This window comes from Gracilinanus agilis, chromosome 4 (genome assembly GCF_016433145.1).
Source record: "Gracilinanus agilis isolate LMUSP501 chromosome 4, AgileGrace, whole genome shotgun sequence".
In the NCBI taxonomy this organism is placed as follows: domain Eukaryota; kingdom Metazoa; phylum Chordata; class Mammalia; order Didelphimorphia; family Didelphidae; genus Gracilinanus; species Gracilinanus agilis.
In genome coordinates, this window is record NC_058133.1 from 225,766,050 (window position 1) to 225,792,311 (window position 26,262).

At 36.2% G+C, this 26,262-nt stretch overlaps 1 protein-coding gene across 1 annotated transcript in view; it reads left to right on the plus strand.

Annotated features, from left to right (window-relative positions):
* CCDC57 (coiled-coil domain containing 57) overlaps positions 1-26,262 on the plus strand; it is a 288,612-nt gene that overhangs the window by 141,383 nt on the left and 120,967 nt on the right. Inside the window, exons 10-11 of the mRNA XM_044674503.1 lie at positions 4,416-4,641; positions 12,373-12,473. Of these exons, the coding sequence (XP_044530438.1) occupies positions 4,416-4,641; positions 12,373-12,473 (327 nt within the window). The remainder of the gene's footprint in view (positions 1-4,415; positions 4,642-12,372; positions 12,474-26,262) is intronic.

Consider the following 26,262-nt stretch of genomic DNA (forward strand, 5'->3'; position numbering starts at 1 on the left):
ATATATATATATATATATATATATATATACATAAGGACTAATTCTGTAGGCCACTTTAACTGATCAGAGAGAATCTGGAAAATATACAGCTTTCTTACACATGGTTTTTCTTGTGTAGCAGGTCATACTCTTGAAAAATCCTGGATCATGTTTGAGAACATCTTCAACCTTCCATGGCTAAATACAATCAGCATAGTGCCATCTACTCACAATCTGAAGGGAATCTTTCTTCAGTTTAAGTTGTACATTAGGCAGTTTTTATGACAGTGGCAAAAACCTTTGGTATATGCCTTCCCATTTCCTACCAGCTATATAGCTTTTGGACTTCTTCCTCCGTCTTCTGTACTGGATACTTCTGTCCCTCTTTTCCTTTTCCTGCTCTGTTTTGGCTTCCTTTTATGTTGTCTTCTTGCATTAGATTATAGACTTTTTGAGTACAGGGACTGTCTTTTTCCTCCCTTGTATTTGTATCCCTAGTGCTTAGCAGAATACCTGGCACATGATAGGTGCTTAATAAATATTGATTTGAATGACTGACAGACCTATTTTATGCCTTGCTTGATATTTTAAATTAAATAATTTCCTGACTAAGTTATCTCTATTAAATCTTTCAGAGAGAAATCTTTAAAATTGTATTTTGTACATCTAAAGCACTTGCTTTTCCCCCAAAAAATTTTTGCTTTAATTTTGTTTTTACTTCCAAATTCTTACCCTCTACCACTTACCTTACTCATTGAGAAGGCAAGAAATGTAATATCCATTACACATATGCAGTCAAGCAAAACATATTTCCACATTATCCATGTTGCAAAGAAGGGGCAGGGTGACAAACAAGAGGAGAAAAATATGCTCTGATCTACATTCATAGTCTTATTCTCTGACTGGAGGTGGATAATGTTTTTGATCATGAGTCCTTTGGAATTATTATGGATTATTGTATTGATCAGAGTAGCTAAGTCTTTCACAGTTGATTATTTTTACTATATTGCTGTTACTGTGTACATTTTTCTCCTGGTTTGGCTCCCCTTACTCTGCATCAGTTCATACAAGTCTTCCCAAGTTTTTCTTTTCTTTTTCTTTTTTTTTTCTTCATAGAAATCTTTACCTTCTGTCTTAGAGTCAGTACTAAGTATTGGTTCCTAGGTAACTGAGGTTAAGGGACTTGCCCAACTTCATACAGCTAGGATTGTATGAGGTCAGATTTGAACCCAGGACCTCCCATCTTCAGGTCTGGCTCTCTGTTTACTGGCCCACTTATCCTTCCCAAATTTTTATGAAAAGTCCCCTTCATGATTTCTTTTTTCTTTTTTGTTAATTTATTTGTTGATCACATTAAAATTCCCAGGTATCTCATCCCCTTTCTCCCCTCTCTACACCATTGAAAGCATCATGCAACAGAAAAAAATTTATATATAGATGATACCTTTTGTGTTTCCATTTATCAGTTCTTTCTCTTGAGGTGGACATTTACAAATTATCCTTCAAATATTAATTCTGTAGCTGTATATAATGTTCTCTTGGTCCTACTCTTTCTGTGTTTCATAATATATGTAAACTCTTCCCAGATTTTTTGTTTTTTTAATTAACCTACTCAATTAGGTGACTCAGGATAGAGAGTCAGGAGTGGAGACAAGAGATCCTGTGTTAAAATCTGACCTTACATACTTCCTAATTATGTGACCCTGGGCAAATCACTTAACCCCAATTGCCCAGCTCATACCACTCTTTTTCCTTGAAACTGATATATAGTATCAATTCTAAGAAAGAAGGAAAGGGTTTAAAAAAATTAACCTGATCATCATTTCTTATGGTGTGGTAGTATTCTACTCTTCATCATTTCTTACAGCACAATAATATTCCTTCACATTGATATACCTTAACTTGTTCAGGCATTCCCAAGTTGATGTCTCATTTTTCTGTTCTTTGCTGCATGTGCATTTTTATAGTGTACAAATAATAAGCACAATGGCATTTCATATTCTCTAGAACTTTCAGTCAGTTGTACAATCAGTATTATTTGCAAAAACTTGCCTCTTCCCTTTCTTCCCTCTCCCATTTTAATTTTTTTTTAAATATTAGTTTTTCCCCATTATATTTTCTCAACTCCTAAGCCCATTCTGATCTTAAAACCTCTCTCTTGGGGCAGCTGGGTAGCTCAGTGAAGTGAGAGCCAGGCCTAGAGACAGGAGGTCCTAGGTTCAAATCCGGCCTCAGACACTTCCCAGCTGTGTGACCCTGGGCAAGTCACTTGACCCCCATTGCCTACCCTTACCAATCTTCCACCAAGGAACTAATACACAGAAGTTAAGGGTTTAAAAAAAAACAAACACCTCTCTCTTGTAACAAAGAAAATAATTGAGCAAAATTGAGTGATAAAGTAACTGCAGAATATTCAGCATTCCACAACCAGTCTTCCAACCTCTCTATTTAAAGGAAAGCTATGTGCTTTCTCTTCTCTGAAACGAAGTGTGTTTGTTCATTGAAATTAATCTGGTTCTGCCCCCTTTTAATCTTCATATATGCATATATAAAAATCACTCTGTATATTGTTTCCTTGGTTCTATTTTGTTAACTCTGCTTCTCCTTGTATAGATGTCATGTATCCATTTGTAACTTATTGTGGCATAGCGTTAGAATCCTGGTATAAAACTAATTTCTGCCAAACAGCTTTTTAGTTTTTTCAGCAATTACTGTAAAATAGGCAATTCTTCCTCTCAATAATTTGTGGTCTTAAATTTGTCAGAGACTGAAGTTACTCTAATTATTTCTGATTCTTGATTTACTTTTCAGTGTTTTACCAAAGCCAATTACTTTTGATAAAATTACCATTTTATAATGTAGCTTGAGATAAGTTACTATAAGACTCCCTTAATCACACTTTTTTGTCCATTATTTTCCTTGAAATTTGAGAATTTGTACTCCAAGTGAGCTTTGTTATACAATTCTTTAAAGTAACGCAATGATAGTTTATTATAGCATTAAATCTATAAATTAATTTAGGTAAAATCATTTAAATTATATTCATGTGACCTAGCTCTGAACAACTTTATTTTTGTATAATGTTTTACAGTTGTTTATACAAGTACTGTTGCTGGCTTGGTAGGTTTATAAATGTAATGTGTAAACTAATGAATAATTTCTATAAAGTAATAGGATACAGAATGAATCCATAAGGTAAAACAAGGTAAATGTAAAGGAAACCACTGGAGTCCATAAATTGTGTGCTTGTTTTGTGTGTATTTGTATTTGAAAGAGACAGACAGACATGATTATACTTGTAACTTGGGAAGATTAATTTGACAACTGAGTCCAGAGGATGAACTGGAGTAAGGAGAGACTTGTGGCAGAGAGACCAACTATCAGGGTGTGGTAGTATTTAGCTATTAGATTATAAAGTGTCTTCCACCCACATGCTGTGGAGGACCAAAAGACAAAGAGATAAATACAATTGAAAGGTATGAAGGAAAACTTTATGATAGAAGTGTCAGTGAAACTTGACCTTAAAAGATGGATTTAGATAGGTGGCTATTCAAAGGAGCCCAATGTTAAGAAGAGGAATCTGATGATATTCAAAGGAACTAATGTGATGAGGACAGGCTCTGGGCAAACATGGCACCCACTATTAGACTACATGGCAGTTGGGGAATTAAGCAATATCACTGGCAAATAATAGGGCTACATAGCAGGGTAAAACATATCTCTTAACATATCTATTATTAATCTGCTTTAGGCAGATTGAGGGCAACAAAAAATAGTGGAATGAAGGAGAGGAATAAGCCAAATGTATACAAGAACCTGGAGCCATAAACTAAAGATATAACTTTAAAGCCAATTCATGATACTTTGTAATTAGGAAATATTCTTTGGGACCCAGATAAAGTCTTGCCCTGTTTATCCAGAGGATCAGGCATCAAATCAGTAGCCATACAATCTAAGAATGGTTATAATATAGTGGTACAACATGGTCTGAGGCCAGAGGGGGTAACCTTAAAGCTTACATTTGGAAATAAGATCTAGGTGCAATTGAACGTCCCACCACACCCAGAAGTAGTAGCAGATCTACCAACTGTAGATCTGGGTTATGCATTTAGAAACCATCTGGATACTGAAGTAAAAAAAAGGTAGGGAGGGGCAACTAAGTTTCTTATAACTTATACATGTCAGATGATGGCTAAATTTTTAATTTTTTAGTTTATATTTATGTAACACTTTAGAATTTGTGAAGGACTTTATATATACGATCTTGTTTTTGTCAGGAGGCTATATTCCATAAGCCTGTCTAGTTGTATGATTTATTTTTCCTTAGTTCATCCAGATAACGTTTTTTAAAAAGGAACTAAGAGAAAAAGGGATCTATTCATATTTGTCAGGATACAGAAGGGCTCCTTGCAATAACTTGTTTATTTGTTCTACAGGTGCTCCTAACAGATCACAAAATAAATGGAAGTAAAGGTTTTCCATCCAGTGAGATTCAGAAGCTACAGGAACAAAATACAAACTTACGTACTGCAATTGCACAAATGAGAAGGGAAATGGAGGCTCTAAATGATCAAGTCCCGTCTTTTATCATCACTGGAAAGAAGACCTTAAATGCAGCAGTAGCCTGTGATCCAGAAGCTACATCAGACACATTAATTTCTGGTAAGTAAAAAAGAAGAAAAGACAAACTTATCCTTTGTTAGTTTCAGAGTCACATAGATGAGGCTAGGGATTGCATTCTTTTGCACAGCTGCTTCAGAGGATGATAACTTTCTGCCAGAAGATAATCCATAGACAAAGGATTTCAAGCTACACCTCATATCCAGGAAATATGCATTGAGTAGTGAGAAGGAAATAAAGAGGAATGAGTACAGTAGAAATAAAGGTATCCCTTCCACATCATTAGGGTTAAGAGTAACCTCCCTTCATACCAGAGAAAAAGTTTTAATTTTTTTCTTTTTCTTTGATGGGGTGTTTACAGGGCATTATTGTAAAATTTGGGTTAAGTATTTGGTCATGGACCATTGTTTCTAAACTTTTTCTATGTCATTTTCTGGATTTTGTGTGTTATTTCTGACTTGTGCTGAACTCCTCAAAAACTCCTATTTAATTTCTTATGCTAATCTGCAGTATATGGAAACTACATGGAAGGGGATACCTGTATTTCTATGCATTTTGAAAAAAAGAACTAGAATTTGAGCTTAGACCAAATTTATTATATTGTATATATCATATTTTCTTAGATCTATGATTTTCTTTGTAGAATTTCTCTCCTCACTGAAGCAATTCCTCCAGACTTTCTTGCCTCATGTAATGTGATACAGTGTGCTCATATGCTTGTGTGTATGCTGTGTAAATAGAATTAGCTCTAGCCCATTCATAGTCAAAACTCTACTTACCCTAGGCATAGAGATGATGTCATCCCCACCTCCCTTAGTGGGGAGGGGAGATGAATTACCCACACGTGACAATAAGTAACAAATCAAGAACTAGGGATTGCCCAAAGGGCAGTCCAAATCAGTGTAGAGACTGCCATTTGTCCACTTGAATTAGGGGTGGACCCACGGGAAGTGACGAAAGACACTATCTCTTCAAGTATATTGGTTACTTCCTGCTGAGGGAGTTCCCGCTTTGAACTTGGTGCTGAAGGATCTCATATGAGACCGCAGGCAGCTTCTACTCTGAATGGTCATGTGGGTAAGTTAGGCTGACTTCCTTGGCTTACCTTGGCGATTTTCCAAGATTCTACCTTAAGTAGGCTCCGGCCTATCTGATTGCTAGGCCTTGTGGCTTGTAGCCTCATTTATTTAGCCTTTTAACCTTCTCTCTCCATCCAGGCCTCTGCAGGCCTGGACTAGCCTCTCTCTCTCTCTATTTCCCTACCTTTTACCTTCCTAATTGTAAATAAACTACCTTAAACCCGATCCTGACTTGGGTCTAATTTAATTACGGAATCAATCTGAATTGTTGATTCCTGGCAGCCACACTTTAAATATATATCTATAAATACCTAAAATCTCCCTCTTACAATGCATGCATGTGTGTGTACACATTTGTATGTATGTATGTTTCCCATGTCTTTCTCTAAATTTCCAGAGAGGATCTTACCTAATGTGTTAGAGACTTTCCTTTGGTTAGATACAACCAATAAAAGACATTATTATTTTGTTTTTGTAGTTGGGGATATTATTGTATCTCTAATCTAATATACTTAGGGATATTAGTGTATCTCTTTTCTCTCTTTCTCACTATATGACCCACTCACCTTTTTTCCAGTTGTATAAGTCTTCCCATTTCATTTATAGCAAAAATGTCAATATGAATTTTGTTTAATCCTTTGACTGTTTGTCTACTCATTCATTGTTGGTCCCAGATTGGCCCTTGAGTACTATGGATTACATTAAGTTTATAGATGTTCAGGACTATGTTCCTTGCTGCTCTATACCCTCTTTCTAAGCACTGTGCCACCCTTACTGCCAAAACTAACAGGGCTACAACCAATAAAGGACATTATTATTTTGTTTTTGTAGTTGGCTTCTTATAAGCATTCATCACATTATAGTCCTTCTGGTGCTTAGCTTGAAATCCTTCTGGTGCTGGTCTTGTCCTTACTAGGCTGATGCTCAGACAGATATATTCTGTCTCCAGGCCTGTTTTTGAAGCCTATCCAGTTTAATAGGACCAACCAGAACTTTCATTCCACTAGCATAGCTTTCAGGAGTGAGGGAGATGATATGTACAGTGGAAAGAGCATTGGCTTTAGAGTCAGAGGACCTCTGATACTTTCTCCCCCTATGACCTTGGGCAAATCACTTTTGCTTACATTAGGCCTTGGCTTTCATATTTATACAATGAAGTTGGACTGGATCAATCAATCAGTCAATAAACATTAAGTGCCTACTATATATACCAGGCACTGTGCTAAGCACTGAGGATACACAGTTCCTGCCCTCATGGAGCTTACAATATGAGAGAGGTAGTATGCAAATAAATATATACAAAGCAGGCCTTTAGGAATAATTAGGAACTAATTAACAGAAGGGAGGCTCTTGAATTAAAAAGAGGTGGGTAAAATTTCCTGTAGAAAGTGGAATTTTAGCTAGAAGGAAGGGAGATCAGTAGTTTGAGTGGAGGAAGGAGAACATTCCAGGCATGGGGGATAGACAGAGAGAATGCCTGGAGCCAAAGGATAAAGTGTCTTGTTTGTGGAGCAGCCAAGAAGCCAATTTCAGTGAATGAAAGAATATGTATTGGGAAGTAAGGTATAAGAAAACCAGAAAGGCAAGAGGGAGCTAGGTTATGAAGGGCTTCAGACACTAAACAGAACATTTCTAGAGGCAATAGGAAGCTACTGGAATTTATTGAATACAGGAAGTGTTATGGTCAGACTTGTGCTTTAGGAAAATCATGTTAGTGGCTGAATGGAAGATTGGTTGGCATGGGGAGAGACCTGAGGCAGGCAAAACCACCAGCAGGCTATTGCAATAATCCAGGGATGATGAGGGAGTCCATTAGAGTGGTAACAGTATCAGAAGAGAGAAGGGGGCATATACAAGAGGCATTGCAGAGGTGAAAATCAATAGGCCTTGGCAATAGATTGAATATAGAGGTGGGGGTTGAGATAGAATGAGGAAATGAGAATAACTCATAGGATTTGAGCCTGAAGGCCTGGGCGGATAGTGCTGCCTTCTACGGAAATGGGGAAGATGGAGATAGGGTTTTCTGTTTGTTCGTTGGTTTGTTTTTAAACCCTTACCTTCCATCAATACTCTGTATTGGTTCCAAGGCAGAAGAGTGGTAAGGGTTAGGCAATGGGGGTCAAGTGACTTGCTCAGGGTCACACAGCTAGGAAGTGACTGAGGCCAGATTTGAACCTAGGACCTTCCATCTCTAGGCCGGGCTCTCAATCCACTAAGCCATCTAGCTGCCCCTGAGATAGGGCTTTAAAGGAAAGAAAATTATTTCTGTTTTAGAATATTGAGTTTAAGATGTCTATCTATTTCAGGATGTCTAAAAGGCAGTTGAAGGTGCTAGATTGGAGGTCAACAGTGAATTTGGAGCAGGATTTGAGAGTCATTATCAAAAGACAATGATTAAATCCATGGGAGATAAAGGGAACACCAAGTGATATTGAAGGAGAAGAGAAGAAATTCCAGAATATAGTACACCTCTATTTAGAGAGAATGATCTGGAAGAAGATCCAACAAAGGAGACAGAGAAAGATCAATCATATTGTTAGGAGGAGAATCAGGAGAGAATGATGTCCTAAAAGAGAATGGAATCTCAAGGAAGAAAGAATTATTAATAAGGTCAAAGACTAGTCAAGGAGAATGAAGATTGAAAAAAGGCCATTGAATCTGGCACCTATGAGGTCATTAGTAACCTTAGAGAGAGCAGTTTCATTGGAATGATAAGGACAAAAGTGAATGAGTGAGAGGAGATAAAATGGAGGTACCTATTATAGATGACCTTTTTAAAGAGTTTAGCTATAAAGGACAGAAAAGTTATAAGATGAGTGAGAAAGGAATGGAGTCTAGGTAGCAGAGTAAAAGCGGGGACTCCTGAGGTCTCTCAAATTCCCCTCCAAACAATGTTAAAATAATGCCTCAATGAATTCTGAAGTGATAGAGGGTAAAAGGAGAGGGTAAAATAGTTTCCCAGTCCAAGAGAGAGAAGATAGAAGCTTCAATCAAGTGAGAGGTTTTTTTCAGGATGGGGGAGATATAGGCATGTTTGTACTCAGTAGGAAATAAGCCTATAGACAGAGAGGAATTGAAAATATTTGAAAGAATAGGAATTACAGAAGGAAAAACAAGCAAAGAGTAAGGCCTTGGTAAGGAGTAAGGCCACTTCATCATGAAAGATAGAAGTGAAGGAGAAGATAGTGGTAGAAGGCATCTAAGTGATAGAAGATAAGGAAGAGGGAAGAAGAGAGAGCTCCTAGCAAATGAATTCAATTTTTTCCTGTAAACCATGAGACAAGATTCTCAACTGAGAGAATGGAGAAGGTTGGAGGTTTAAGGAAAGATGAAAAGATTTGGAAGAGCTGCTGTGAAGAGGGGGATTATGAGTCAATAAGGGTGGAGCAGGATTACCTAGAAGCAGTGAGAGCTCAATTGAAGTTGTGTAACATACATTTATTTGTATTGGACCCAGTGAGAACTGTTGTTTGATCTTCACCTTTGTTTAATAGCACATATGTAGGAGTGAAGGCAGCAAATGGCTTAACTAATGGGCAATATAATAAGGGGGGTAGGTATTCAAGAGATATGACTGGTTCTGGATCAGTGATCCTATGAATCTAAAGTCTCCTCTATATATTCATAAGCTACCAAAGTAGTAGTTTTATAGAGGGAACTTATAATAGGTTTTCAGTAAATATGAATAATTTGGTTGTTGCTTTCAACCACATTTATTTAACATTTCATTTATTTAACTTTCAAAGACTACTCAACATTATCGGACTTCATGGGGCTCTTGTTTTCATTTTAAACTGGATATCTCATAAATTTTTCATATTCAGAATATTTGAAACAGAAGTCATTACTTACCACTCCCCCCAAAATGCCCCTCACTTGGATTTTCCAATAACTTCCTCATTAATATCTTTGCCTCAGATTTGTATCTTCTTCAAAGCCTCCTTACAGTTGCCAAAGTGATTTTCTTATAGTTTTGATCAAGTTACTTCCCTACTCAATAAACTTCAGTGGTTTCTCATTTTGTATGAGATAAAAAATAAACTCTTTTGGCATTAAAAAGCCTTCACAAACTGGGCCCCAAATACTTTTTTTTCAGCCTTATCATATATTACTTCCCTTTTTATACTTTATAGTCTGCCAAACTGGCTTTCTTGCTGCTCTTCACATACACTCCTTCTATATCCAAACCCTACAGAGTGTGCCCTAGACTGGTCTCCTGATAGTTTAGAGCAGGTAAAATTAATTTTACTTAGCCATAGCATAGAAGCAATACACAACACTTTGGCACTCATGTAGGACAGAATTAGTCCCCTTTACCTCTGAGCCCAGTTAATCTTTAGGAAAAATAGGTAGCCATATCCATATGTCCTGAGGAAGCTGTGTGATCCCTTAAGCCAATTATATCTTCTTTATTTTTTTTAAACCCTTACCTTCTATCTTAGAATCAATACTGTGTATTGGTTCCAAGGCAGAAGAGTGGTAAGGGCTAGGCAATGGAGGTTAAATGACTTAACCAGGGTCATACAGCTAGGAAATGTCTGAGACCAGATTTGAACCCAGGACATCTCTAAGATGGGAAAATCTTTAGAACTGGATCTCAATCTACTGAACCACCTAGCTGACTCCAAGACAATTAAATCTTAAGGACAGCTTCCTTTTAGGTTTCAGGAAAATAATTAATGTAACATATGTGGCAGGAATAATAAATAGCCATCTTTTATGATATATAAAGTACACACACATGCATACATACACTCATATGTATATTTATGCATATTTTGTACCACCTCTATAATATAAGTTCCTTGAGAGCAGGACTGTTTTATTTGGCTTTTAAATTTTTAGCACCTAACATAATGCCTAACATAGCAAGCATTTAATAAATCTTGATTAGTTGATTGATTGATTGATTCAAGGGATATTTATCATCATAGTTATAAATACAGCTCCTAGCAAAATACTTTCTCCATATTCAACTAGATCGACAATCTCATTGATAAAAATGAGATAAAAAATAATATTTTCTCCAACAGTGTACTTCATGGCCCATTCATGAAAATTTAAACAAAGTAGGTTCCTAAAAACTTGTTAAATGAATAAATTAATGGACAAACAGCAGTTTAAATAATTAAATATTTTGTACATATTTAGATAGGAAAAATGTTTGGGTCAGAGGTAGTCTAACTTCTATCTCAGAGAAAGTGAACTTAAAGCTGGGCTTTGAATGATAGAGGAAAGAAATGTAGCCTAGGAGGGTCTTGTCTAGGCATGATAAGCAGAGTAAGAGAAAATATAAATAGAAAAAGGGTATTCATGTAGGGGTCAGTAGAATAAGCAGGTAAAATTTCATTAATTTTAAAAACAAGGGGGCAGCTGGGTAGCTCAGTGGAGTGAGAGTCAGGCCTAGAGACAGGAGGTCCTAGGTTCAAACCCGGCCTCAGCCACTTCCCAGCTGTGTGACCCTGGGCAAGTCACTTGACCCCCATTGCCCACCCTTACCACTCTTCCACCTATGAGACAATACACCGAAGTACAAGGGTTTAAAAAAAAAAACACAAGCTTTCTTTATAAAGCTTTTTAAATTGATTTTATATGTAGGTAACACTTATTTTTATGTTTGTGTGTCTATGTACAGATTCCATTCAGTCCCATGAATCTTTAAACGAAATCTAGAAATTTAGAGCAATAGAAGAACTATTAGATTTTAGATTCTCTCTGAAGCCTCTTGACATCTCTTAGATTATCATTATCCTTTTTTGATAGAGCTGTGAGGGGGCAGTGAGGTGGCTCAGTGGATTGAGAGCCAGGCCTAGAAACTGGAGGTCCTGGGTTAAAATCTGACTTCAGATAATTCCTAGCTGTGTGACCTTGGGCAAGTCACTTTACCCCCTTTTTCCTAGCCTTTACTGCTTGCCTTAGAACCAGTACATAATATTAACTCTAAGATGGAAGATAAGAATTTGAAAAGAGAGACTAATGTGTAGTACCATATCCACACTTTGAATGGAAACATTAATAAGATATAGTTAAATCTCCATTTTGACTGTTATGCCTTAGAACAGTGATGGGCAAACTTTTTAAAGAGGGGGCCAAAGGAAAAGAAATGTTCATCTGTCAGTTTGTTTCTAAGTTTCATTGTATTGTATCCTACTCATTGTATTTGTCAGATTAGGAAAAATGTCACACAGCAGGATAGAACATTTCAGGGCCCTCCCTCCCCGCCCCCCAATCTGGCCCACTGTAGTTTGCCCATCACTGCCCTAGAATATACTATATCAGAGACTTGGTAGTTTTTAAAAAGATTCTACTATCTTTGAACAAATATTAAATTTTGGTATGTAGCATATCTTTAATATTATAACACTAAGTAGTTATAAAGAATTTAGCTTTCAGGGAGATTAAACAATAATAAGCTACTAAGGGAAATTATAAAGTGACAGCCCCTAAAATATTTTCAAGAAAAGAGTGGACAGCTAGCTAACATGGATGATTTAGATATTCATTCTTCATAAGGGAGAGAACTGGGTTGTTTTGGCTATCAGTCTCTTTCATGTTCGTTATTCTATATTTTACACATGAAACCAAAACATGTAGTGGGATTCTATCTATGTGGGTGTCCCCTAAACCTAAGATTCTTAGTAAGACTTCTAGTACTCTGCCCTCTTATTTTATCAGTTAATCTTCTTTCCCTCAGGTTATTTGCTGGCTGATAAAGTTTCTATTGAGATGGCTTTGAAGAAGCTACAAGCCAAAGCAGTTCTTTTGGATTCCATGGTAACACAGCTCAAACAAAAGGTAAGGCCTTACCCCATTGAAACTCAGAATTGTTGAGTGTCTAACCAGAGTTGGAAAGTTTTTTCTTGGCTTGGACATAAAGTTGTTTTTGTTTTTTGTTTTTTTCTTAGAAAGTTTCTTTCTTTAAAATCTATCTTTTTAAGACAGGAAAGAAGTCAACATCAATGTAAAACAGTCACATTTTGCCCTTCCCTTACTGACATGAACAAATTACTCCTCTTTTCATTTCTCTAACTCACCAATTAGTTGCTTAGATATTAGGACGTTTTTCTTCCCTAAAGGCCAGAGTCAGCGTAGGCTTTGATCAAGTGAAGTAAATGTTATCCCTGAAGGATAATTTTTCAGAAAATTCTTTGTATCAAGAAAAGAAACCTTAGAGATGAGCATTGAGTTCTTTTCTTGACACTATTTTTTCCATTAGTGATTATCAAACACTTTTCCTTAGTTGAGCCTGTCTCCATATCTATAAAATGTCAATCCTAATACTGTCACATAGGTTTGTCAAGCATTTAAAAACTCTTTAAGTAAAAATGCACAAATATTGTAAAGAGAGAGATAATGAAGACTGGATCTGTGATTTCATTGGTACAGAGAAATCCTAGATAAAGAAACCTGCTATGTCAATGAACTTTCTCTGCAATTTTTAATCTTACAGAATTGGCTAGAATACCAAGAGATTAAGTGACTTGTAAAGTCCCAGGACAATATGTCAGAGGTAGGACTTGGACCCCAGGCTTCCCTAGTGTGGTGGACTGCTCTCTGTCCATTAGTCCATGCTTCCTCATTATAAGGATGTACAAAATGAGACTGGATCTACAGTCTACTATTCAATAAGAAGGGAAAGTTTCCCAACAATAAATTTATCATGATGAATGAAGAGAGTAGGGCTAGAGCAGAGGGCTGAGGAGGAAATAAGTTGTCCCTACTCTATGCCTTAGATTTTCCAGTTTTTGAATGACCTTAGTTTTTTCATCTGTAAAATAAAAGTTATACTAAATGGTACCATAGTTTTTCCAGTTCTAAATTTTCTTACACTTACAAGTTTAATATTCCCTTTTACCAAAATTGTACGTAAAAGCTGCAAGAGCTTTGTTTTTTACAAAAGCAGAAGTGGTAGTGATGTAAAGAATGGACAATAAGTTTAATGATACTTTAGCTTTATATCTTTCAAACTAAAAAAGTTCTTTGTAAGCATTCACTGATTTGAATCTTCATAATTCTCTAGCAGTATGCAACAAGTAATAATGCTGTGAACTTCCACCAAACCTTTCATTTGATCATCTTAAAAGCACCTACAGATATCAGTCTTTACAGTTTCTCTGTTATAGATATGTTTAGAATCCTTATCTCTTTTTAATATGTAAGGAAAATGAGGCCAAAGTAGTTAAGTAACTTGCTGAAGACTGGATAAAAACTATCACATTTTTCCAACTCTATATTTACCAGCCATACAATAACTTGCCAGTTATTTAGAAAATAGCTTTTAGAAAACTTTCAACATACAGTTCATTTTTTAAAAAAATATTCTTACCTTCTGTCTTAGAATCAACTAAGTATTGGTTCCAGGGAAGAAAAATGGCAAGAACTAGGCAATTGGGGTTAAGTAACTTGCCTAGGGTCACACAGCAAGGAAATGTCTGAGGCCAGATTTGAAACCAGGACCTCCTGTTCCTAGGCTAGGCTGTCCATCTACTGAGCCATCTAGCTGTCCTATTCATTTTATTTGTGAAGTTGTAAACTTGTGTCCTACTGACATTCCCCTAGATCAGGGGTCGGCAATATATGGCTCTCAAGCCATATCTGGTTCTTTTGAGGGCTAGATATGGCTCTTTCTGTAGGAGCCATAAAGTCAATTTTTTTTCAGGCGCTGTTACAGGAGTGCACACTGTGAGCACTGTATGGCTCTCACGAAATTACATTTTAAAAAATGTGGCATTTATGGCTTTCACGGCCAAAAAGGTTGCCAACCCCTGCCCTAAATGCTCCATGTTTGGTTTGATTTTTTCCTAGTCATTGAGGATACTTCTATCCTTCCAGTGTCACAGATTTCTAATATCAGTGTTATCTTCAACTCTTCCTCCATTTCATCTACCATACAAATAAAACATGATTCTGAGCACTAATATCCTCAGCTTTGTTATGATCTTTTTATCCTGAGGGCCACCACTAGTGAGGTGAACATGCCCAACAGAAGGACAGGAAAAGCAGTTAAGCATATGATTTCATCATATGTGTACTCACATGAAAGTACTAATCTAAAGTTTCTTGGTTCCTGTAAATCAGCAGGACAGATAGGTTGTGTAATGCATTTTAAAATCAACTTTTTCTTTCTTTCAAAAATTTTGAACTTAAGCCAGTCATAAATAATTCCTTCCTTCTTTCCAAATCTAATCACATATATTATAGTCTGTGGTATCATTCCTAGCAAAATTGAAATAATGAACTAGAAACACCACATGTTGATTCCATTGAGATTTTTGTTCTAATCTCAGAATTCCTGACACGTTCAACAATGCGCTACTGGAATGCCCAGGTTATAGGTCTCCTTCTAAAAGGTAAGGTCTTAACATCTTTATATTTGCCAAACAGAACATTTCTTCTTATAACTTGCACTCTAAGTCTTTACGTTGGTCAGAGTAGATCTTGACAGGGATATACTGTATACTCAGAACTACTTCTCCTATAGTAATTTAGCTAGTCTGAATGCTTTCTTTCTTTTTTTTTTTATAAAGATATTTTATTTTCCCAATTATGTGTAATAACAAATTTCCACAAAAGATTTCCAAAGTTAAATGATCCGAATTGTCTCCCTCTCTTCCTTTCCTCCCCTTCCCGGAGGTGGTAATCAATTTTATCTGGGTCATTCATATATTATCTTGCAAAATATTTCCATAATGTTCATTTTTGTAAAAGAATACTCATATAAAACCAAAACCTCAAGATAAAAAGCCAAATACTAATGTGAAAAATAGTATACTTTGATATGCATCTGACTCCAACATTTTCTGGAAATAGAAAGCATTTGTGGTCAGAAGTAGAAGCCCTTCAGAATTTTACTGGAAATTGTATTGCCAAGAGTACCTAAGTCTTTCACAATTGATCATTACTAATTATTGCTGTTACCATTCACCATACTCCCTTGGTTCTGCTTATTTCACTCTACATCAATTCATGTAGGTCTTTCCAGGTCTTTCTGAAGTCATCCTGTTCATCATTTCTTACAGCACAATAGAATTCCATCACTATCATATACCACAATTTGTTCATCCATTCCTTAATTAATGGACATCTCCTCAAGTTCCAATTCTTTGCCACCACAAAAAGAGCTGCTATAAATATTTTTGTACAAGTAGGTCTTTTGACCTTTTAATAAATCTCATCAGGATACAGCCCCATTAGTGGTATTACTGAATCAAAGGTATGCATTGTTTATAATCCTTAGGCATAGTTCCAAATTGTCCTCCAGAATGGTTGAATGAGTTCATAACTCCATCAGCAATGCATTATGTCTCAATTTTGCCATATCCCATCAAATTTATCACTTTACTATTGGCCCTCAGAATTATTTTAAGTTTCATTCCTAGACTGATTGAATCCAAGACTGATTGAGAACAGTTTTTCAAATGATTATTGATAGCTTTGATTTCCTCAATTGAAAACTGCTTGTTCATATCCTTGGCCAACTGGGGAATGGCTTGCATTCTTATAAATTTGACATAGTTCTATGAATATTTGAGAAGTAAGACCCTAATCAGAGAATTTTGGCATAAATTTCCCCTCTAGCTTATTGTTTCCTTTCTAATCTTGGTTATGCTGATATTGTTTGTAAAAAAAACCTTTTTAATTTAATATAATCAAAATTATTCATTTTACATGTTGTAATGTTCTTTATTTCTTGTTTGGTCATAAATTATTCCCTTCTCCATAGATCTGACAGGTAAATTATTCTATATTCCTCTATTTACTTAGAGTATCAACCTTTATGTCTAAATCATATCCATTTTGACCTTCTCTTGACATAGGGTGGAAGATATTGGTCTATACCAAGTTTCTGCCATACAATTTTCTAGTTTTCTTAACAGTTTTTGTCAAAAAGTGAGTTCTTCTCCCCAAAACTGGGATTTTTGGATTTATCAAACACTAGATTGCTAAAGTCTTTTAGCCATAATCTATTCCACTGATCCAACATTTTGTTTCATAGCCAGTACCACATTGTTTTGAAGACTATTGTTGTGTAGTACAGTTTGAGATCTGGCACTGCTAAGCCACTATCTTTCACATTTTTTAATTTATTCTTTTGATATTCTTGATATTTTTTCTTCCAGATGAGTTTTGTTATTATTTTTTCTAGTTCTATAAAATAGTTTTTTGGTAGTTTGATTGGTATGGCACTGAATAAGTAAGTTAATTTAGATAGAATTGTCATTTTTCTTATTATTAGCTTAGCCTACCCATGAGCAATTAATGTTTTTCCAATTGTTTAGATCTGACTTTATTTGTATGAAAAGTGTTTTGTAATTGTGTTCATAAAATTCCTGTCGTTTTTTTTACTAGTAGTTTTCCAAGTATTTTCTATTGTCTACAGTTGTTTTAAATAGAATTTCTCTTTCTATCTCTTGTTGCTAGATTTTGTTGATAATATATAGAAATGCTGATGATTTATGTGGGTTTATTTTGTATTCTGCAACTTTGCCAAAGTTATTAATCATTTCAATTAGTGTTTTAGTTGATTCTCTAAGATTCTCTAAGTATACAATCATATCATCTGCAAAGAGTAGTAATTTTGTCTTCTTATTACCTATTTAACTCCTTAATTTCTTTTTTCTTATTGCTAAAGCTAGCATTTCTAACACAATATTAAATAATAGTGGTGATAATGGACTTCTTTGCTTCACCCCGACTTTATTGGAAGACTTCCAACTTATCCTCATTGCATATTAGACAGATACTGCCTGTTTTTTATTTTTTTATTTTTATTTTATCTTATTTTTTAAAAGGCTGAGGGGGGCAGCTGGGTGGATTAGTGGATTGAGATTCAGGCCTAGAGATGGGAGGTCCTAAGTTTAAATCTGGCCTCAGATACTTCCCAGCTGTGTGACCCTGGGCAAGTCACTTGACTCCCATTGCCTAGCCCTTACCACTCTTCTGCCTTAAAACCAATATGTAAGGTAAGGGTTTAACAAATAAATTAATGAATGAATGAATAAATGAATGAACAAATAAACAAATAAATGAATAGACAAACAAATAAATACATAGATGAATGGCCCATTTATTCCTATACTTTCTAGTGTTTTTATTTATTTATTTTTATTTTCAGCCCTTAACTTCTGTGTTTGGCTCCTAGGCAGAAGGAGTGGTAAGGGTAGGCAATTGGGGTCAAGTGACTTGCCCAGGGTCACACAGCTGGGAAGTGTCTGAGGCCAGACTTGAACCTAGGACCTCCCGTCTCTAGGCTTGACTCTCAATCCACTGAGCCACCCAGCTGTCCCCCTTTCTAGTGTTTTTAATAGGAATGGGTGTTGAAGGCTTTTTTCTGCATCTATTGAGTTCATCATGTGATTTCTGTTAGTTTGGTTATTGATATGGTCAATTATGCTGATAGTTTTCCCAATATTAAATTGGTCTTGCATTCCTGGTATAAATACAACCTGGTCATAGTAAATGACCCTTGTGATAGATTGCTGTAATTTTTTCATTAGTTTTTTATTTAAGATTTTTACATCAATATTCATTAAGAAAATTGACCTATAATTTTCTTTCTCTGTTTTTGTTTTTCTTGGCTTAGGTATTAGCACTATATTTGTGTTATAAAAAGAATTTGATAGGACTCCTTTTTTGCCAAATAGTTTAATTAGGATTAATTGTTCTTTTGATGTTTGATAGAATTCACTTGTGAATCCATTTAACCCTAGGAATTTTTTCTTAGGCAGTGAATTGATGGCTTGTTCAATTTCATTTTCTGAGATGGGTTTATTTCAGTATATTATTTCCTCATTTGTTAATCTGGGTAATTTATATTTTTAAAAAATATCCATTTCACTTAGATTATCAGATTTATTGTCATATAATTGAGCAAAATAGCTCCTGATGATTGCCTTAATTTCCTCTTCATTGGTGGTAAATTTACCCTTTTCATTTTTAATATTGGTAATATGATTTTCTTCTTCTTTTTTAAATCAAATTAACCAGTACTCTATTTTGTTTCTTGTTTCTTCATAAAACCAACTCTTAGTCCCAATAGTTCAATAGCCTTCTTACTTTCAATTTTATTAATTTCTCCTTTGATTTTTAGGATTTCTAATTAGTCTTTAATTGGGTATTTTAAATTTGTTCTTTTTCTAGGTTTTTTTTTTAGTTAAATGCCGAATTCTTATTTTTTTTCTCTTTTATTGATATAAGCATTTGGAGACAAAGATTTTCCCTGAGTACTGCTTTAGCTGTATCCCATAAATTTTGATATATTGTCTCCTATTTTTTAGTTAGATTATAGTTTCCAATTAATTTTTAATTTGTTTTTCTACGAGCCCTTATTGATTATAATTTTTATTACATCATGATCTGAAAAGGATGCATTTATTATTTCTGCTTTTCTGCATTTGGTTGTGAAGCTTTTATGCCCTAATACATGATAAATTTTTATGTAGATACCATATACTGCTGAAAAGAAGGTATATTTCTTTTTCTCCAGAGAACTATTAAATCTAACTTTTCCAAAATTTCATTCATTTCCTTTAATTCTTTTTAATTTTTTTGGCCAGATTTGTCTAGTTCATAAAGGGGGAATTTGAAGTTCCCCACTAGTATAATTTTATTATTTCCTCCTTAAGGTCATTTAATTTCTTCTTTAAAAATTTGAAGGCTATATGCCATTTGGTGCATATGTTATGTATTGATATTGCTTCACTGTCTATAGTACCTTTGAGTAAGATGTAAATTCCTTCCTTATCTCTTTTAATTAGATCTGTTTTTGCTCTAGCTTTATCTGAGATCATGGTTGCTATTCCTGTTTTTTTTACTTCAGATGATGCACAATAAATTCTGCTCTAGTCCTTTACCTTTATTCTCTGCATCATATGTTTTTCTTATGAACAACATATCATAGGATTCTGGATTTTAATTCACTCTGCTATCCACTTTTGTTATATGGATGAGTTTATCCCATTTACATTCACAGTTGTGATTGCCATCTGTGTATTCCCTTCCATCTTATTTTCCCCTTTAGATCCTGCTCTTTCTCCTTTCACTCTGACCCTTCTCAAAAGTGTTTTTCATTCAATCATTCCCCCCAACACCCTTCCCTCATATTATTCTCCTCTCTACCCTCACTTCTTACTTACCTTTCTACTTCTCTGCAGGATAAGATAGAATTCTATCATATATATATATATACCCTAACAGTTACAATTGTTATTCCATCTCTGGGCCAGTTCCAATGAGAGTAAGGTTTAAGCATTGCCCATTTCTGTAATAGTTTTTTTTCCTGTACTGCTTTAGATGATATAATTGACCCCATTTTACCTCTTTCTTCCCTTTTTTTTGTATATCATGTCACCATGATATAATCCTACACCCTCTTCCTATATATATGCCTTTTAACTGCTCTGATGATGAGAAAATTTTTGAATTACAAATATCATCTTTCCATGCAGGAATATAAACAGTTTGCTCTTATTGAATCCCTTAAATTTTCTCCTTATCTACTTTTTTATCCTCTTGAGACTTATATTTGGACATCAGATTTTCTGTTTAGTTTAGGTCTTTTCATCAGGAATGCTTGGAAATCTTCTATTTTATTAAATAACTATTTTTTCCCTTGAAAGAATATACTTAGTTTTGCTGGGTATGTGATTCTGGGTTCTAAACCTAGTTCATTTGCCTTCCAGATTATCAGATTCCAAGCCTTCTGATTATTTAGCTACGAAATCCTATATAATCCTGACTGTGGCTCCATGATATTTGAATTGTTTCTTTCTAGCTGCTTTCAGTATTTTCTTCTTGGCCTAAGAGCTCTTGAAATGGCTGTAATATTCCTGAGAATTGTCATTTAGGGATTTATTGCAGGAGGTGTTGTGAGGAAGATTAGATTAGGTATTGATTAATTATTGATTAGGAAGTACATAGCAGGAAGGAGCTGGAGCTGGGAATTCCAGGTTGGAATGAAGGAGGAGGAAGTGTGTCTGTGCCCTGAGTGAGGACTCCATTAGTGGTGGGCAAAAACTGTTGCCAGCCTAGGAGACCTCAGAGCAAAGGACACCCTGTTTCCTGTTTTCCCCTGAGATCCTGAGTGTGGCATCTAGCAAAAGGACAAATCTACAGAGCCAAGGGAGGAGGAGAAGTTTGAGAACTGGAGGACAGTGCTTCAAGCAAAACCTTCTCTACTTGGTACCTGAGACAACCTAGCTCCTGGCATCCAGAGATCATCAGTGGATTGCAGTGAGAATCCCAAAGCCACAAATCCCTAGCTGTACTTGAGCCTGGCAGGTTCCAGTACTCCTGGCAGAAACCCAGAGACTCCATTTACAGCTCCTTGGGCCCTGTTAGTTTAGATCACTTAGATTAGTGTAGTAGAATAAGTCCTTCCCTGTCCCTGTGGGTTTTGTTATTAGGTGTTAAGGGTTTAGAGTAGACATTCCTGTCCCTCCTTTTGTTGTTCCTAATTAAACCAGTTTCATCCTGTTACCTTGTCAGTTGAATTTAAGGCCTCTGGCCAGAGTGACAGTTGGCTGTTATTTTTCAGTTGGGAGTGGCTTAACTGTACAAGTCTTCAATGTTCAGTTTTAGTCTCTCTTAAATCCCAGAGTGTGTTCCCACAAACCCCTTAGTTAATTTATAATATCCCTAGTGACCCCATTACCTCACTTATATTTTCCTACAGAGGTGATCAGTGGATTCTTTCAATTTCTATTTTACTCTTTTGTTCAAGAATATCAGGGCAGTTTTCTTTGATAATTTCTAGGCTTTTTTATCATAACATTCAGGTAGTCCAGTAATTCTTAGATTGTCTCTCCTGGAACTATTTTCCAGGACAGCTGTTTTTTAATGAGATATTTCATATTTTCTCTCATTCTTTTGATTTTGTTTTATTGTTTCTTGATATCGTATGAAGTCACTAGCTTCTAATTGCCCGATTCTAATTTTAAAGAATTGATTTTCTTAAATAAGCTTTTGAATCTCCATTTCCATTTGGTCAATTCTGCTTTGGATTTTTGTGCCTTTTTTCTTTTGGCTAGTTCTGCCATTTTTTTATATTACTTTCATTCTTCTCCTTTTTCTTCTACCTCTCTTATTTGATTTTTGAATTCCTTTTTCAGCTCTTCCAGAACCTGAGACCAATTCCTATTTTTCTTCAGTGTTGCGCATTGTGGCTGCTTTGATCTCACTGTCCCCTTCTGAATCTGTTCTTTGCTCTTCTTTGTCTCCATAAAATTTTTCTGTGGTTAGGTTTTTTTTGCTGTTTGCTCATTTTCTTAGCTTTTTTTTAACTTTTACTTTTATCTTAAAGGTGTGCTCTGTTCTCAGAGTACATAATATACTCTTCTAAATTTAAGTTTTTCCTTGCTGCTACCCTTAAGTCTAGTTCTGGGTTTCTGTAAGTTTCAGTTCTTTCAAGGCCTTTGGCCTGGGAGCTCTGAAAGCCTCCTGCCATTGCTGATTTAGCCCTCCTCTAGGGACTGTTTTTGGCTTGCAGGGCTCAGAGCACTGTGAGCGACCTTGTACCAGGGTTCAGGGCCTCGCTCTGGGCTTACTCAGGCCAAGTGCACTATAGACTGCCTTGTGCTAATGCTTTAGGCCTCAGTGCGGGCTTGAGCAGGGCTCTGGGCTTCCCCTTAGGTTAGCACTAGCTGGTTAAGGACTGCCTTAAACTGGGAGTTGTGCTTGTTTCAAGTCTTTACTGTCAGCTTGGAGAGAGGCTCAGTGTCAATCTGGGTTTTTAACAGCCCAGATCACTGTAGACTGCCCTGAGGTAGAGCTTAGGGTTTTATTGCAGGCTTGGGCAGGAGCTCAGGGCCTCCCCTTATGCTTATACAGACCAGGTACACCACAAATTGCCTTGTGCTAGGGCTTAGGGCTTCATTACAGGCTTGGGTTAGGGCCTGGAACATCAAGGGATGCATGTGGAGTGCTCTGCCACTGGCTTAGGCAGGATTGTGGGTCTTCAAGTTGGCTTAGGCCCAGGTTCAGAATTTAGAGCTATAGGTGGGGAGGTGGTGACTTTTACTCCTCGGTGCATGGCTTTGCTTCTAGCTCTCCTTTCACCCCAATGACACTCTCTGCCTATTTTCAGGTTGTTTTCTGCAGGGGAGTTAACTTCATTCTATCCCCTTCTTGGTTCTGTCTTTCCAGTATTTGTTTTCAGTTGCTAGTTTAAGTTTGATTTGAAAGCATTCCCAGAGCAGTTCCAGCTTTCCATGCCATCTTAGGCTTTACCACCATCTGGCTATAGATTCTTTCTGATTCCTGGTTGAGTATACTCTTGCATATATAATTAAATATTAAGTACCCACTAAGATATAGCATGTTATTGCTATCTCATTCCAGAGAAAAAAATAAAAATAGTCACATTCCAAAAGGTTTTCTGGTATTTATGTTTTAATATGCAGTAAAAATTGGTGATGATTTCCTTGCATATATCAGCATGAGTTTCACATTACTTTAATGACATCTGTTGCTTTGTGTCAGTAAAATCTGTTTCTTAATAATTCCAGGGTTCTCCCTTGATTCATATTGCAAGATCATTATTCAGTAATTTCCTGGCCATAGGATGATATGTTCTAATTAGTACCCAGTGGCATTATTTGTAGGTTTTTCATAGCATTGCACAGCTTCTACTTCCTCCTGTTATCTCAACAGCAAGAAATCTTTAGGCAGTTGGAACTGGAGTCCTTTAGCACTGCTTCTTCATTTCTTGGTTTGCATCCTTTCTCTTGGTTCTTCTTACTGCCAGTGATTAAAAGATAGTTGGTTCAGTGAAATGAAAATCACTTTTGTTATTGGCATGATATCTGGTAAAATTCCTAAGCCTTCAGATCTACTTTAACTTACTATAACCCAGTTCCCTGTGTGTCACAGATAGTTTTCAGGATTTTCAGTAGTATAGCTTCATGGTCACATGATTTTTGAATCAGAGCACTTGTATTCACATTAGTCTTCATTGGCACCTGTAGTACGTGTTGAAATCATAGCCATGTAGTACTGCCACTCACTTCTGACAGGCATCATCCAACTTGGCACTTCTCAGAATATATCAATGGATTGTTATCCAACTTTGTTCCATATATAGTCTCAGAATTTTTTAGTGACAGCATACTGCAAAGCCAATAATTCCCAGCTTATGAATAAGCCAACAAGTATCACTGTCAGTCAGACCTCCACTAATTAATATATAATAGTTTATTTCTCATGACCATCACTTCTTTGATATTTGACTGTTCCTAAGCCCTCTAGGCCTGCATCTGTGTAGAGGACAATAGGCATGTTTGGATATTCTTGTTTACTTTTGTCTATCAGTCCAAGTGACTTTGTAGGTTTAGGGACTATTTTCATTTCTTGCTCTTATGCTTCTGTATCTCCGCAATCATAAATGAATGAGTGAGGGGCATCTAGGTGGCTCAGTGGATAGGGAGACAAGCCTGGAGAGGGATCAGATACTTCTTAGCTATGTGACCATGGGCAAGTCACATAACCCTGTTTCTTACCCCTTACTCCTCTTCTGCCTTGGAACCAGTACACAGTATTGATTCAAAAAAAGACGGTAAGGGTTTTTAAATAAGTAATTGAATGAGTGAGTGAGGTCATTCAGTAGCTTGGCAGTAGTAATAAATGTGACGAAAACTTCCAAATCCTAGAAATTATTTATTTTTTAAGCCACGTCTGAGTAACTTTATTTAAGATATCTCAAAGATTCTGTGATTGTGACTGATTCAGGAGTACTTCTACCTTCTCTGGGTCAGTGCTAGTATCAGTTCTAAGATAGAAGATCAGCAAGGGCTAGACAATCTGGATTAAGTGACTTGCCCAGGATCACATAGCTAGGAAATATCTAAGGGCAGATTTGAACCTAGGTCCTCCTGGCTCCAGGCCACTGAGCCACCCTTGTAACCCACATTCCAAGAGAGGCTCTATAAGATTGGTATGTGTGAATTGACAGCTTCAGATCGTTCTCTCACCAAACCATCAGGTTCTTCCAGGGTCTTTCCAAAGACAATGATGATTTCCAAAGCACACCAATATTTTTGTATAATTCCTATCTCTAATTACTTATATAGTGGCAGGTGCTTACATGATCTTGGGGCATAAACTCAAATCAATACAATCTGACTGAAGAAATGAAAGCAGAATTGAGTTGATGTTGAGCAGGGAAGGCTTTCTTCCCCCTTCCACTACCTAATTTTCCCAAGTTTTTTAATAAGTAAAATATTCATTAAACTATACATCTGGCACTCTTGAAGTCTTTAACCCTTCTTTATCCATCATTCAATGGATGCAGTGTAACAAGGTAGCAAAGGGCAGGAATCCCAGACCAAAGGGGAACCTAGTGTTCTGTCACTCACTCCAAGTTATTACAGTGTCCTGCTGGCTGATGGGTCCAAGTCTAGGAGCAATCTGTTATTGTTCAAACCCAAACAAAGATTGGGAACTTGCAGAGATCAAACCAGAAGAGCAACAATCAAACTTTGCCCTAGGTCAGACCACTTTCCCCCACCTGAGCTGTCCATGACATCCTGAAATAGCACTACACACAGTCCCCAAGAAAATAGCAATGAGACCAGCCAAGTCCTTTCCCCCAGAAGACTCTAGAGCCCAACCCTGACTAACATCGAGTACAAAGTTGGGAAATAGGCTGGAAGGTTGAGTAAACCAAAAAATTAATCCCACCATAAAAAGCTGTTAATGGTGACAGAGATACTCAGAACACAAACTCAGAAGAGAATGACTCAAAAACCATATACAAGTGAAACCTCAATGCAGAACATAGCTTGGGAACAAATTTCCACTAGAATTCTTGGAAGAAATGTAGCAAAAATTTAAAAGAAGTTAAAAGTGTTTTTATCAAAGAAATGAAGGCACTGGGTTGGAGGGGAAAGAGCTATGGAAGAAAAAAATTGGAAAGAAAAGATAACTTGGCACAAGAGGTACAAAGCCTTTCTAGAGCTGTTGTAAGGATCAAATGAGTTAATAATTGTAAAGCACAGTACCTAGCACATAGTAGAAACTATATAAATGCTAGCTTCTTTGTAGTAATAGTAATAGTAGTAGTGGTAGTAAATCTAGTCCCATGCTTATTCCAACCAGCTCATGCTTTTTAAGTGAAACATTCATATACAATTGTGAAGATGTGGATAATAGAAATGAGGTCTTAATTATATGATATGTATATGTCCAAAGAATCCAGATCAATTGTTGATCCTCATAAACTTCATATGATAACTTATTACATGGGGCAAATCTACTTTGAATGGATTCTTTTTTAAATCATATTATAAAGAACAAAAAAAAACCCTTAAGATGTCTAAAATAAGTGTAATTCTATATCCATTTCCAGTGGGTGCCTTTTTGTAAATGCCACCTTGATCCACATGCCCTACCCCTGCATCTCTACCACATGCTTTTTCTCTTGTAGTTATTTGCCAGTCATTTTATCACTTATGGTACAGTGCTATTAGTACTAGACTTGAAATGAGAAGGCCTGGGTTCAAATCCCAACTACTACTTACTAACTGTGTAACCCTGGGCAGGTCCCTTAACCTCTCTAAATTTCAGTTTCCTCATCTTTTAAATGAAGGGA